The 16,021-nt window shown below is 37.1% G+C and overlaps 1 protein-coding gene across 1 annotated transcript in view; it reads left to right on the forward strand.

Moving 5' to 3' along the window:
* SLC6A15 (solute carrier family 6 member 15) overlaps positions 1-15,690 on the forward strand; it is a 51,003-nt gene extending 35,313 nt beyond the window's left edge. The window contains exons 7-12 of the mRNA XM_056574414.1: positions 1,487-1,728; positions 1,813-2,005; positions 8,186-8,378; positions 9,179-9,338; positions 10,254-10,416; positions 11,573-15,690. Of these exons, the coding sequence (XP_056430389.1) occupies positions 1,487-1,728; positions 1,813-2,005; positions 8,186-8,378; positions 9,179-9,338; positions 10,254-10,416; positions 11,573-11,950 (1,329 nt within the window). The 3' untranslated portion in view covers positions 11,951-15,690. The remainder of the gene's footprint in view (positions 1-1,486; positions 1,729-1,812; positions 2,006-8,185; positions 8,379-9,178; positions 9,339-10,253; positions 10,417-11,572) is intronic.
* The last annotated feature ends 331 nt before the right edge of the window (positions 15,691-16,021 follow it).

Here is a 16,021-nt window from a genome sequence, read left to right on the forward strand (position 1 = left end):
AATGTAGGAATCTCTCTTTTGTTTTAGTTTTTTAACATTAAAGGTATACTCTTGCTAAGTGGTACTTTGTATATGTATACAGGCTCTCCCGATGCCCTTGGTATTGCTGCTATGGTCTCTGATGTGATCCTCTTTCTGGTGTGGGGGTAGATGTATCACAGTGCAGCTCAGGGAATTACTGACTGCAGCAGTGTCCTGCCTGAGCTAGTTATTGGTAAAGCATCATAGTGATACATTGAACCCTAGAACCAAGAATAAGACCAGGGCTGGGGCTCAATACATCACACTGCCGCTCAGCCAATCACTGCCGGGACACTGCTGCGGCTAGTGATTGGCTGAGCTGCACCAGGAAAAGGATTTCAGCAATACCAGAAGCAGTGGGGGAGTATTAGAGGTAAGTAACACCTTAAGATTTTAATTTTACTTTATTTATTTATTTTTGAAGCAGACAGTTTAGACATACAAAAACCTATAGGTTGGGTTTACACATAGTATTTGGTCAGTATTGCAGATAATAAACTTTAATGGAAATATTTGGACCTTTTTCTGTCTCTTGGACCTGGTTTTGACTAAAAATACTAACTGAAATTCTGATTCAAATACTGATCAAAGTAGTATATGTGAACCCAACCTAGGGTTAGGTTCACGCATAGTATTGTTGTCTGTATCTTGATCATTTTTTTTTTAGTATTTTTCTAATTAAAACCAGGAATGGGTCCACAAAATACTGCTTATAATACTATGTGTAATCCCAGCATTAAGGCGTTAAAAATGCAATACAACACCCCCAGTGGAATATATTATGGCTTTTATCAATTGCTTTAATATTATGCCCTTGCAATGTCTCACTTGCTTTACAATATTTTCTTATGTTTACATATTGGGGGAGATTTATCAAAACCCGTGCAAAGGAAAAGTTGCCCAGTTGTCCGTAGCAACCAATCAGATTGCTTCTTTCATTTTTCAGAGGCCTTGTTAAAAATGAAAGAAGCGATGTGACTGGTTGTTATGGGCAACTGGGCAACTTTTCCTCTGGACAGGTTTTGATAAATCTCCCCCTTTCCATTCATTTAATTGATTTTACAATCTTACTCACCATCTTATCTCTGAAGATAAAGAAATGTATCACATTGTTATGATCGGTCATGATGCATACCGGATGGTATCAATTTATGTAACTTAACAGGAGCTTTTCTTTTTATAATGGTGGTAGTAGTGACCGTTTTTGAAAACTGCATACAGTGCCATCTAGTGTCATGTATCATAATAACGTCTAGAGAAAGAAATGTGTAAATATTATGCGTTTTATGTAACTTAATTATTTTCCAATGAAATATTCTTCCTTAGCACTTTTCTCAATCCATTTGCTATCACCAGGTTAAAATATGTCAAATAAGGCAATGTTAAATAACTTGGGAACATTTTGTAGCAGTCTCAAGCGCACAGCTACTGCAATCTTTCTTAGTAACCTATTTTCTCATTTCAGCTTGAAATAATGCTAGAGGCCAAGGTCTGGAGAGAAGCAGCCACACAAGTGTTCTTTGCTCTGGGTTTAGGATTTGGAGGAGTTATTGCTTTTTCAAGCTACAACAAGCGAGACAACAATTGCCACTTTGATGCCGTGTTGGTGTCGTTTATCAACTTCTTTACATCAGTTTTGGCAACACTGGTCGTATTTGCTGTATTAGGATTCAAAGCAAACATTATGAATGAGAGCTGCATTTCTGAGTAAGATTTAAAGTTTTATGTATTGAGCTTTAAATGTAACATCAACCTCTGAAATATTGCTCTTTATTACCTTGGTTATTGTAGGAATGCAGGGAAGATTGTGAGACTTTTGCAAGCGGGCAATCTCAGCCACAGTGTTATTCCCCATCATGTCAATTTCTCCAGTATCACAGCACAGGATTACCTGTTGGTGTATGATATTATTAAGAAGGTTAAAGAAGAAGAATTTGACGGTCTCGGGCTGGCACCTTGCCAGATTGAAGATGAACTTAACAAGGTAAATCTTTAGCCAAGTACTTATTATTGGTATTTTTATTTTAGTCTTTTTTTTCCTAGTTTTAACCTGTTACCGATCCCCTGAATTTAGATTTTTGGCTTAAGTTTTCTTCCTCCTTGCCTTAACATTTTTATTCTTCCACTGTGTTGTATCAGGGCTTATTTTTTGAGGTACACATTGTCCTTTTTATAGGAACCATTTATTTTACCATAGATAAATAATGAAGCCCCCACCTAAAAATATTTATTGGGCAAAATTGAAAGAAAAAAATAAATAATTTTGTTCACCATGGGATCTAACTGACATGCTAACTGTATTATTTCGGTCATTACAATTCTAACAATATTAAATTTGAATAATTGTTGTTTTCTTTTACTATAAAAAAAAGTTATATAGAAAAACTTACACATCTAAAAAATGTTATGCATTGTCAGGTTCTGACTCCTATTACATTTTTTTCTGGGATGTGATGTGGCCAAAAATCATGCAATTTTGACATTTGGAATCTTATTTTGGCATTTGGAATTGTTTGCGTTGACGCCATTGACATGCTTACTCAGAAATGTCTTAATTTAATAGTTTAAGCAGTTTTTAATGCAATAATACCAAGTACACAAAGTAATCACAGACAGAATGAGGGCACCTGTCTCTTTTTCAAGCTGCAGTGGTTCTGGCAGCATGAAGATGATGAGAGGTTCCCTTTAATCAGTGTTCTTAAAGGGTTACTCCCGTGGAAAACTTTTTTTTTTAAATCAACTGGTGCCAGAAAATTAAATAGGTTTGTAAATTATGAGTATACAGATATGTGTAGCTCAACCACAAAAAATTAGCGAGGTTAACTAAAAGCTCTCCCCCACAGAGAGATATAAAAAAGTAATAAGAATAGGATATTAGTCCTCAGCTCAATATCAAAAAGATTAAATGGTGGATGTCTGGTATCAATAATAGAGGAAAAAATGGATATATAAAAATTAGTATTTATTATGCATTAAATAGTGCGTTCCCGCAGGGCCCTACGGTGGCGCACAAGTGGTTAAAAGATACAGTAAGATGTAAAAATGCAGTAAGTTGTTACACTACAGAGCGAACATATATGGTACTGATAACACTCTCAATAACAATGTATCTATTGTGGCTGCCAGCCGTATAATGATACACTGGATGATACTGTTGCATACAGTGTTACACTTATCAGGATAATAGTATATCTGGTGTGCACAAAAATAGATGACAGTCCTATAGATGGTAAAGTTGTGTCCTGTAAAATAAATCCTAAAATTGTCCTGAAAAAATGTCCTGTAATATAATCATATGCTGTAACAAATATGGCATACAGATCAGTTTGTATGATGGATATTGAAGCTAGATCGCTGTTGCCGATTTTTCCACTCCAAAATCAAGTGGTCTGCAAATGAAATATGATAGCTGACAAAGGGGCACTACTAATATGCTTTGAACCCCGAAACGCGTTTGGTGACTGTGATTGAGCCTTGCATATCTGTCCAGTTCACGCTACAGCTTTGGTTATACAAGCACTTATCGGATAGTTCCTCTCTGGAGAGACTTTATCCATTTATCATCCATCATCCACCTACTACATAATCCTGCATCAAAATCTATCTGTTAAACCGGTACAGAACCCTCCGCCATTGGAATAATACTTCTATCTGCACGTACTATTGACATCCAACGTCATTCAGTACTAACCAGCCTCCCGCACAAGGTCAGCTGACCTGCCATCAGCTGACCTGTTACGTCAGACACCAAGGGACAACTCGCCGGTGAGAGCGGCTGCATACCTTGCGATCATCACGCCGCCCCGGCTAGAGCGCACCTGACGCCAAGGGACAGCTCGCCGGTGAGAGCTTCACATCCTGCGACCATCACACCACCCCGGCTAGAGCGCATCTGACCATCGTCCATCTGTCCACCAGCGGTGCGGTGAGTGGCACAATTGTGCCAGCTATCATATTTCATTTGCAGACCACTTGATTGTGGAGTGGAAAAACCGGCAACAGCGATCTAGCTTCAATATCCATCATACAAACTGATCTGTATGCCATATTTGTTACAGCATATGATTATATTACAGAACATTTTTTCAGGACAATTTTAGGATTTATTTTACAGGACACAACTTTACCATCTATAGGACTGTCATCTTCACCATTTACAGGAAATTCCAGTACTTTTTAGGGGCTATATACTACAGAAGAAATACTTTTCTTTTTGGATTTCTCTTATCTCACGATCACAGTGCTCTCTGCTGACCTCTGCTGTCCATTTTTGGAACTGTCCAGAGCAGGAGATAATCCCCATAGCAAACATATGCTGCTCTGGACAGTTCCTAAAATGGACAGCAGAGGTCAGCAGAGAGCACTGTGATCGGGACATCAGAGAAATCCAAAAAGAAAAGCATTTCCTCTGTAGTATACAGCCCATAAAATGTATTAGAAGGATTAAGATTTTTTAATAGAAGTAATTTACAAATCTGTTTAACTTTCTGGCACCAGTTGATTAAAAAAAAAAAAAGTTTTCCACGGGAGTACCCCTTTAAGTCTGAAATAAAACTTGAATGTTTGTATGCAGATCTAGTAGGAGTCATTAAGACAGATGATTCCTGCTGATTCTGGCTACAAGATGCTGGTTCTGCAGAACCAGATGGTGCAACATTATGCTAATATGTGCCATCTGGCATTAGGAACATTGCATGCAATGTGATTTAAAGTAAAACATTACATTGCAATTCTTTACTTTATTGCATGGAAATACTTTAAAAGCAAGAAGCCTACTGGAATTGGATGGTGTTTGTAGAGTTATTTAAAACTTAAAATTATAGTTAATCTGCCAAATTAACTAAAGACATCAGGACTCACAAAGTACACCCTTGCACTGCCTTGTCATCTGTCTAATGGAAAAGATGTTTTCACTGTATCATATTAGAGTTTTCAATACTGACAGCACCATCTACAAGGTTTACTCTATGACACTTTTCCCCTGATAAGAGTTTTTATACAGCCAAATGATTGGGTTTCCTCTTTAATTCTGCTATTGCTCATGCATAATGTGGCATGGCTTTAAATGCCTGTAAGGGGACAAACCCAGTTTGCAGCCACAGGGTAAGTTGCAGGTTATGGCATAAACTTAGAAGCCTTTGGGGCACCAAATGATGTGCTCGTGGAAAGAGCTGATTGCTGAAATGCTGATGGATTGGATGCTGGGAGTTGTGATACAGGCTTGTATGAAGTTGTACAAAAAGATCACCTGTTGGGAGAAGATTGAAGCTCTGAGGGAGAAGCAAATCAGTTGCTTTTTCTATATGGGGCCTGGTTGTTGCAAAGGTAGACAAGTGAGCTAATAAACTAGGGCTAGGAAGGTCTGACCATGAAAGTAGACATGTAGTGTTATGTGTGGATTCTCAATCAAGGCGTGGTTAGCTCTGGAGAGTATTCTCGGTTTGTGACGGTAAATTAGGCCTATATGAGGTACTCAAGGGGTGGTGGCGAGTGGTGGTCCACTGAAACCCAGTGGAGTTATATTGGGTCCTGGTTAGAGACAGATGATGCCTTTGTTCTTGTCGGTTATTAGACAGCAGCAGTGAAAACTGGCCATATCCAAAGAGTGTATAGTGGCCTAAATAGTTAGGCCTGAAGTTTGGCCCAGATAGTGGGGCCTCAGTTGTGGCCTGGTGGGAACAGTACTGAGTGTAGTGGGCTAAGTTTGAAATATCAAAGTAACACATGTCAACAAGAGGCTCTTGTTAAATGACAGGCGCCTGAAACAGAGCATTGTTATTCTCCTGTAAATCTTTTGTTTAAATTACCAACCTCAAGCAGTAGTGCAGTGTTACAACTATGAAAGGAGTACTCCAGGATAAGAAAATGTATCCCCTAACCTAAGGATAGGGGATAAGTTTAAGATCGCGGGGGGTCCGTCTGCTGGGACCCCTTGTGATCTCAATATGGAGCCCTGGCAGTCATCGGCAAGGGGGCGTGTCTGACCACCGCAGAACGCGGCAGCCGACATGCCCCCTCAATACATCTCTATGGGAGAACCGCATGCGGCAGTCTCCACCTCTGCCATAAAAATGTATTGAGGGGGAGTGTCTGCTGCCACATCATGTGGTGGTCGAAATGCGCTATTTCAGCAAAGAGCCGAGGGCCCCATACGGGAGATTGTGGAGGGCCCCAGTGGATGGACCCCCTGCGATCTGAATCTATCTCCTATCCTTAGGATAGGGGATAAGTTTTCATTTCCCGGTGTACTCCTTTAAAGGAAATGTGTCATCAGTGTCACCTGCATTAACCTGTTAGTACCGTTCCGTGCAGTTGTTCTCCGATAATCTTCCCTTGTGTCTTCAGCTTCAGACCCCGCTTGGAGCATGGGCGGAGCTTAGGGACGCCACCATTGCTATTTTCTGCTTGGTCCAACTGCTAGAGAACAGCAGTGGTGATGTCACTAAGCTCCGCCCATGCTCCATGCTGGGCCTGGAGCTGAAGATGCCGGAGAAGATTACCGGAGAACGACTGCACGGAACGGGACAAGGTAAGTACCGTTCTCATCAGTGTCACCTATACTACCTGTCTGTAACAACAAGTTAGTGCAGGTGACACTGATGACAGATTTCCTTTAACCCCTAAAGGACTCAGCCCATTTGGGCCTTAATTTTACTTTTACATTTTCGTTTTTTCCTCCTTGTTTTCTGAAAATCAAAACTCTCTTATATTTTCATCCACAGACTAGTATGAGGGCTTGTTTTTTGTGTGACCAGTTGTCATTTGAAATGACTCATTTTACCATAAAATGTATGGCACAACCAAAAAATACTATTTGTGTGGGGAAATTGGTAAAAAAAAAACGGAATTTTGCACATTTTGGAAGGTTTCATTTTCATGCTGTACACTTTACGGTAAAATAGACCTGTTTTCTTTATTCTGTGGGTCAATACAATTAAAATGATATCCATGATTACAGACTTTTCTACTATTATACAGCTTTAAAAAAAATTGCAAACTTTTTAACCAAATGAGTGCGCTTAAAATCCCTCTATTTTGCTGACCCATAACTTTTTTATTTTTCCATATAAGTGGCGGTATGAGGGCTAATTTTTTGCGCCGTCATCTGTACTTTTTTTATATCACAATTTGGAATAAAATGTTATAAAAAAGCAGCAATTTTTTTTTTTTTTTTTTACGTTCCCGCCGTTCACCGTACAGGATAGTTAACATTATATTTTAACAGTTCGGATATTTACGCACGTGGTGATACCAGATATGTTGATAACAAAAACATTTTTTACACTTTTTGTGGGTAAAATGGGGAAAAACTGACAATTTATATTTTTATTAGGGGAGGGGATTTTTCACATTTTTTTTTACTTTTATTTTTAATTTTTTTTACTTTTACATTTACACTTTAATAGTTCCCATAGGGGACTATTTATAGCAATCATTCAATTGCTAATACTGTTCAGTGCTATGCATAGGACATAAAAATAACAGAACAACAGGATGCGCTCGGTGGTGTGATATCTTAGGATACAATGGTAACGCAACATGTGAATATGCGCTTACCAGAATTAGTTGTACTCTTTCCAAGTACAACCATGGATAAAGGTGTAATATAGGGAGGTCCCTTCGCTAATAAAAGTAAGAATCAACCCCCTTTTCCCATTTTGAAAGAAAGACTGTGTAAATAAAAATAAACATATGTGGTATCGCCACGTGTGAAAATGTCCAAACTATAAAAATATATTGTTAATTAAACTACACGGTCAATGGCGTACATGCAAAAAAACTTCAGATCACGGTGCAAAAAATGAGCCCTCATACTGGCTCGTACGAGGAAAAATAAAAAGTTATAAGGGTCAGAATATGACAATTTTAAACGTATTATTTTCAGGCATGAAGTTAATATTTTCTAGAGGTAAGTCAAAATTAAAAAGTATAAGAGTCTAAATGTATAATACAAATTTACTTACCTTAGCTCCAGTCCAGAAGGAATGTCAGGTCTGAAATAGGTAGAATAAGGCATCTAAAAATAAACAAAAGTACTAGCAGCAACTTGCATCATCACATTTAGAACACAATAAATCCTTACGAATGCTAATCCCTCTTGGTACATTCAACAGTATTTTACTACTACTACTGTAATAGTAATGATGTTTCCTTTGTTTTGCAGTCTGTCCAGGGCACTGGTTTGGCTTTTATTGCTTTTACGGAAGCCATGACACATTTTCCTGCATCCCCCTTTTGGTCTGTAATGTTTTTCCTCATGTTGGTAAACCTGGGCCTTGGCAGCATGTTTGGAACCATAGAAGGAATCACCACTCCCTTAGTTGATACATTTAAAATAAGAAAGGAACCACTTACTGGTAAGTCCAAGTATCTCAACAGATTTTTCATTCTTTAATGATCCCCCCTTCAGTATTTTCTTGGAACAATGGAAACAACTGGAAATGTTGGCACAACTGCTGTTGCTTGTGTACTGACCAAAAGATGGATAGTGATGTTATATATCAGAATCCACATAATAGAGATAGGTAAAGATGCAGAAATTCTAAGTGCACAGCTAGCATTCTAAACCAATCCCTGGTGTGTGGGGTCCTGGGCTCTGCCACATAAGAAGACATAAAAATGTAGATAACCCCTTTAATCCTTGTTTACACATGTCAGACGATTTGGTATATTTGCCATCAAGCCTATAGGCGCTGGATCAAAAAACACTGCATGATTGTTTTTGTTTTTTTTTAGATCTGGCAAATCCGCACCGGATGGCAAATATGCCAAATGGTCATAGGTGCAGTGCCATATCCCATTTTAGTCTATAGGGCAACAGATAGGATGTCAAATTCAAATGTTCTTGCTTATGGCATCTGTCCATAAGGGACGGTGCTGAATCGTCAGATAAATGTTAACCCAGCCTCAGTAGGTTGAAAAGACAGTTTCAGGCTACATTGACACATCTTTTTTTCAGTTCTACCAGTTAATCCAAAAGACAAAGAAAAAAAAATGCTTAATTATTTACTGGACCTTAATGAAAAACACACTCAGCAATAGATGTTTGGGTAAAAAGATGGGACCAAAAATTTTGCGTGAACATAGCCTTTCATTCATACTACATTTTCTGTGTACAGTATTTAATTCCAAGTATATTTTGTCTTTCAATCTTTAGTTGGATGTTGCCTGCTTGCGTTCTGCATTGGCTTACTGTTTGTGCAGAGATCAGGAAATTATTTTGTGACTATGTTTGATGACTACTCTGCAACATTACCCCTTCTTGTTGTGGTCATTTTAGAAAATATCACCATCTCCTGGATATATGGAATTGACAAGTAAGTAACAGTTTGTAATAATGATTCTCGGGGAAAACACCTGCATAATATTCCCATTAACATTGCATAGGACAGTTTCCTTTTCATATGTCATTGACGGGAAAAACTTTGTATGTATTCACCATAGACTTAGATAATGTGGGTTGCATTATCGAGCTGAACAAAAAAATTTCAAAAAACTGAAATATGTAAGAGTTTCTAGGGGGATGAATAAATATAAAACTAGAATAATTAAGAAAAAAAAAGCTTCTGTGTATTCAAGAAGTTTTCCTACAAACTACACTCATCGGTGGGACCCCTTACCAGACACGAGAATGGTGGTGCCACATCCCCTCTGGTTGAATGGTATGGCAGTTGGATATATGCACTGCTTCTATATTGGCCAGACAAAGATAGACAGTACAGCTCTTGGCTATCTTCACCAGCCCATTCATCTTGTGGGGTATGGGACCCCCAAAGCGGTGGTCTTGTTACATTCTATTTTATGTCAAAACCCTGTTTTTTTTTATGTTTTTCTGATGAATACTTTGCTTGTTGTCAGACATGTTCAGTCACTTTGTCTCAGACCATATAGAACTTCTTTTACATGGGCAGTGGAGTAATACTTGCTATTCTGTAGGCCAATCAAAACTTGGTGCCATAGAAGTAACTTTTATCACCAGTAGTGATATACAAGTAAACTTTCTGAGATGGAATCAAAAGTACACAATTTTTTAGTTATTAAATTTGAATTCTTTTTTCCATTATCTAACAAAATAAATCAAACCCTTTATAGTGTTATTTTTTTCCCTTTAAAACATGTGTTTATTTAAAACATCCAGATATGTATAGATGTATAACCAGTCCCGATTTGAACCTATTTGTATTATTTCATTTTATAATTAATATGGAAATTACATTTTTTTTTCTTTTTAGATTCATGGATGACTTAAAAGATATGCTTGGATTCACACCTTACAAATACTACTATTATATGTGGAAATATGTCTCTCCTATACTGTTAACTATTTTGCTCATAGCAAGTATTGTCCAAATGGGCTTCACTCCACCTGGTTATTATGCATGGATTGCTGAAAGGGTAAGTGATGGGAATCATTGTCTTGGAGCAATTTAAGAAATTAAATCTGAGCTGTTATTGGTTCTTTCAATCCAAGACAAAAATCAGACACATTAGTTTTTCATACAGCTTGCTAAATTTAAATGAGTGTTCTATAAAAAAAATTTGCATCATACACTTGCAAACTGCATCCTCCATTCATTGCATGAGTTAAAGAGTACCTGTGATCAAATCATATTTTCTTAACTAAGTCAGATTACATTCCCTAACTACTCTTAAAACCCCTCCTGCCCTTAATCCCCCCCCCCCAAAAGCTCTGTATCGTACCTTTCCCCTTGCTCACATTGTGTCAGCTCCTGACAGGAGAAAGAGGGTGTTCCCCAGCAACGACACTGAAGAATGCGAGAACTGTGCCTCTGGAGACCAAACTAAATTTTCAATCAAAGTTAAAAATAGAAAGGTTGAGAATTTTAACAGCAAGTAAATAGCAAAGTGTCTTTAAATTACATAATAAGATTTATATTTAAACTTTAGTTTGGTGACAGGTTCTCTTTAAAATAGAAGACTTGACTTACTGCAGTTCTTTACTTCCGTCTTGCTGATGTCAGCTGTGGGAACAGGTCTGTAGAGAGAAACAGAATGAGAGAGACAGTGAAAGTAAGTCCTGTGATTACAGGAGCCTCAGCACTGAATCATACAGTGTGTAGAAGTGTATTAACAGGAGACAGGGTAAGGGAAAAGGATGGAAGGTTTGTAGGCTTGTATCATCACCAGGCTGCAGCACCTCAGTATCTTTATTATATTAGACAAATGATAACAATGTTCTGTTAAAAAATTAGGAAGAAAGAAAAATCTGCAGCACAAACAGCTTCACAATATTACTGTACTTTGAAGGTACACTTGTACAAGTATTAAATTTGGGCAGATAGGTATCCTCATATATTCTTTGGCATTATAGCCCTTTATAAGATCTCCTCACTTGTTCCCCAGCATATAATGCCTACACCAAACATTAGCATTTAATGCATCTTATATAAGTAAAACATTTAAATTTTTATAACTTTTCTATTTGTAAATGGGTCTAGATGACTATTTACATTTTAAGACAATAAACTACATTGCCATTGCTTATTATTATTATTATATATATATATATATAATCTTTTTCTCCTTTTAGGCTGTTGAAGAGCGTCTAAGTTATCCAACCTGGGGACTCTGTGTATGTGTGCTGCTCATAGTACTCGCTTTACTGCCTGTTCCATTGGTCTTTGTTGTCCGATTCTTTAATCTCATTGATGATAGCACTGGGAGCCTGGCTTCAGTCTCTTATAAAAGAGGGCGTATTATAAAGGAAATATCCAGTCCTGAAGAAGACAATGCTAGTTTGATCCATGAGAAGTTACAAAGTGAAATGCCATCTCCAAATATTGGAAATAGCATCTACAGGAAGCAAAGTGGATCTCCAACTCCTAAAGTAGATACTGCCCCCAATGGACGTTATGGCATTGGGTACCTAATGGCAGATATGCCAGACATGCCTGAATCAGACTTATAAATCAAATGGCAAAATGCAACTTTTTCCTTCATGGCACTGTATTCTAGCTCTTCTAAAGTGAAGAGGTTGGCTTTAATGCTTGTGAAGCACTGATAGCTATATAATGTTCTCAGGACTGAGAACACATAGTTTGAGAAAGAGAAGGGTATTGTGGGTTGTTACCAAAAGGCATGGCACTATTGTGTTCTGGATATGGCTTTAGCCCTTAGCACTTTCTAGGACCTTAAGTACTGTATGTGTCTTACCTCTCTGTGCCTAATATGTCTAAACATCAAATGGTGAATCAATTACACCTGTCTTTACATACATAGAAACATCATAAATCGTAACATTGTATCACAACAATCAACAATAAGGGCAATGAAGAAAAAAGTGTCGGAAATTGTTCTACACGGAAATAAGTTGTGGGTTCCTGATCTCCCTTTAAGCCATACGAGTGGTTGGTTTGTGGGCTGCAGTATTATCACGTATTATGGATATTTCTCAGTATTTTATTAGCACGGAACCTATTCTGCTGTCTTGGTCAGTTGAAGCTCAGGGCTATTAAGCAACTGATCTATTTTAATGTTGTTTAACATGAAAGGTCCATTTTATGTGATTTTATTTTAGTTCATGTCTTCAGTATTATTTTCAGAATATCCGGGTCACTCAGTGGTTATGATGTATCACAATGTTTTTCTTCTCAATTTTGAAAGTTTTTTTTTCAGTCACTAAATTTGGCATTTGCCATAGAAGCATATGGCACTGGAATGCCAAAAAGAACAGTCTACACTTCATCATGAATGTATTCTACAAGGAGTATGTAAACAAAACAAAGCTACTTGTGCCAATTTTTTTACAAGGTAAATTTGTACAGCTGGGGTTCCTTATTTTAAGACTTCGCCCACTACTAATTCTGCAAGAAGTGAACTGTAGCACCTCAATGGCTGTAATAAGCATTACATTGAGAGTAGACATCTCTATTTTTACATGCAGTGCAAAGCATTTTATATTTTTATGTAAACTTCAGTTCCTCATGACAGTGCCATGCAATATTTAATTCAGTTTGCACAATGACAAAGATTGTACAACTATTAGGTGCGTAATGTTCTTTTTAGGATGCAGAATGTTTCATTGACCCAGTAAGACACTTCTAATTTTGGAGTTTAAAGGAATGTTGATCTGTTTGAATGGTATGGGAGCACATAAACACGCACATTAGCTGTCTGGTATATGGCACTTACTCTTAGATCAAACCTGTTTGAATGCTGGAGATGCAGTCACTGTTGAGAATGTGTTGCAGAAGTTCATGCAAAGTTATTTAGCTAAAAATACATAACCTGACCTCCCTTTTATTTGGTGGACCCACATTTTAGAACTATTATTGGAGCACAATGCATTACAGGATTTACTAACAGGAGAGTACTGGAGGTTGAGTGTGGTTGTCCTGTCATTGCACTAAAGATCTGAAATGATATAAACACTGCTTCAGTAGCATTCACCCGTCAGGCTTATCAGCTCATGTTGACCTCAAATACTATAAACGCCTATATGAATAACTCAATATGTATTGATTGTCATAGTGAGTACATTAAACTATAGTATACTCACCTCTATACAGGTATAGTCTGCTTTATTGTCTTTTATGTTGCAAGCGTCTTTGTTCTAACTAGCACTAAATAACATCCTAGTAATGTCATAACTACAGCACTTGTGTCTATCGATTATGCCTTCCATTCTCCATTAAGGATGAGGATTAAACAAAAAATGCAAACAATAAATAGTAAGGCTGGGTTGATCTTGGGATACCAAATTTATATCTTTTTATGAAATGTCATTGATTTTGCACCATAAAAAAAAAGTGTTTTTTTTTTTTACCACATGCTGAGAGTCATAACGTGGAGGTATGGGAGGGTATGCTTTTTTACTGGACCAAGCTATAGTTTTCTTTGGCACCATTTTGGGTACCTATGGCATTTTAATTGCTGTTTCTTGTGTTTTTTGGGGTGCAGGAGGAAAACAAGAACACCAATTCTAAAAATGTTTTTAATTTCTTTCATGTTATAATGTTCACAGTACAGGATGCATAGCAGAACAATAACAAGAAATAAAAAAAACTGTTATAGTTAGTGTAGTGATGGATGTAGTGATACATAAATCTGTCATTTTTTTAAATATTTTTTACATAATAAACCAGGAAAGTAGGATTATGTATTTTTTCTTTAATATTTTTAATAAGATTTATTAAGATAACAGGAATGCTAAGATGGCAAATTTATGGCACTTATAAACTCCAGCAACTATGGCGTTAAACAACTGGAATCTGAGTTATCTCTTATCCAAGCCATTGCAGTGGGTGCCTGGCTGTATTAGGATCCTGAACGTCACAACATTGTGAAAGTACTGCGGCTGACTCCATATAGCTGGCACCAGCCCCAGGAGTTAAAGAGGATGATGTTGCTAGGTGTTGTGTCATTTTTAAAATTGTCCTTAAGGGAGGTTGGAAGCTTTAAGTAATATGTAAAGTTAAAAGAATCTGTCATGTTGGAAATGCTGTCCTATATGCAGGCATCGTATTATAGAGCAGGAGGAGCTGAACAGATTGATATACAGGTTTGTAGGAAAAGATTTAGTATTCAGTATAAGTCTCTTCCCTTTTGGGCTTAGAAGTCCGGCACACGGTCTCACTCAATGATTGACAGCCTTCCCTTCATGAATGTACATATAGAGAAAGCTGTCAATCACAGAGTAGGACCACCTACCGGACTCCTAAGACCTGTGGTAGCAGAGATACATAAATAATGTACAAATTACACAGAATCTTTTCCTACAAACCTATATAGCAGCCGTACAGCTCATCCGGCTCAGTGACATGCTGCCTGCAGATAGGTCAATGTGACAGGTTAACTTTGGCGGTTATGGCATTTACTACCTCTAAAATACTTAACAATGTGAACAGGGCTTGCTGCATAAAAACACTATAAAGCCAAACAAATCTGTACTGTTTCCTGGTAAAGGGTATGTAAAACTACCCCCCCTCCCCCCATAAATGACTAATGCATATACATACATCTGCACTTGATTGTATTGTAATATAAAAACAATAGGGTTCTCTTATGTTATTAGCCCTGTTAGGTCAGATTTGAATAAAGTAGTGTGCTTATTATTATTTTCTTATGTACTAGCTGTATAGATACTATATAAACTATAGCACTTAATGACTGTGGGATGTAATCTGTCCCCTTCTTTGCTGTGGATGTGTGACATAAAACTGTATATTCTGAGTAAAGAACTTGACGATATGATCTTATAGTAAGCTACAGTGAGAATTAAAGGTTTTTACATGTCGTGTTCCTAACAGAGCCTTTAATTGCTATTTATTCTGGTAACATCATGTCCAATATGTCGTATATTTATACAATCTGCTTGTACTGTAAATATGTATATTACTATACACTGACTCAGAACTACGTTTCATGTTTTAAGCTGAAGCCAATCTTCTCTTTTATGGAAAGAGGACATATTTTGGAGTTCTTGTGGAAACACATAGAGAGTGACATGCAAAAATAAAATACACACAATATTTTTTGTACTTTTTTTTTCTTCTAACTTAAAATATTAAACTAGTGACTCTGGTATTCATCTTCAGCCATACATTTAATACTTTTTTCTGTTATTCGCATGTACCTTTATGCCAGGTCTGTTACACCATTTCTAATTTGTACTATAATGTATGTGTTATTAAAACATTAACAATTTAAGTGTGATGTGTGCAGTGATTATTATTGTTATTATGATATGTGTGTAACATCATAAGATCGGCATTGATAAATGCCTCCTTCACACACACTTTTAAAAATAAAACAATTAGTTTTATTTAGTGCGTTATGCATTTTTGTGATATTTTCGTAAATCCTTTTTTAGGTTCCTTTTTAGTGGCATTCTTCCATTATAAATAATTATATCATATCCAAAACAGCCTACTTACTATAGAGGAAAACGTGGGGAAAAGCTTAAAATTTAACTTTTAATATCTGCCCATTAAAAGTACAAATAAACACAAAAATATATAAGTGTGCTTAAAAAAACAAA

This window comes from Hyla sarda, chromosome 4 (genome assembly GCF_029499605.1).
Source record: "Hyla sarda isolate aHylSar1 chromosome 4, aHylSar1.hap1, whole genome shotgun sequence".
Lineage (NCBI taxonomy): Eukaryota > Metazoa > Chordata > Amphibia > Anura > Hylidae > Hyla > Hyla sarda.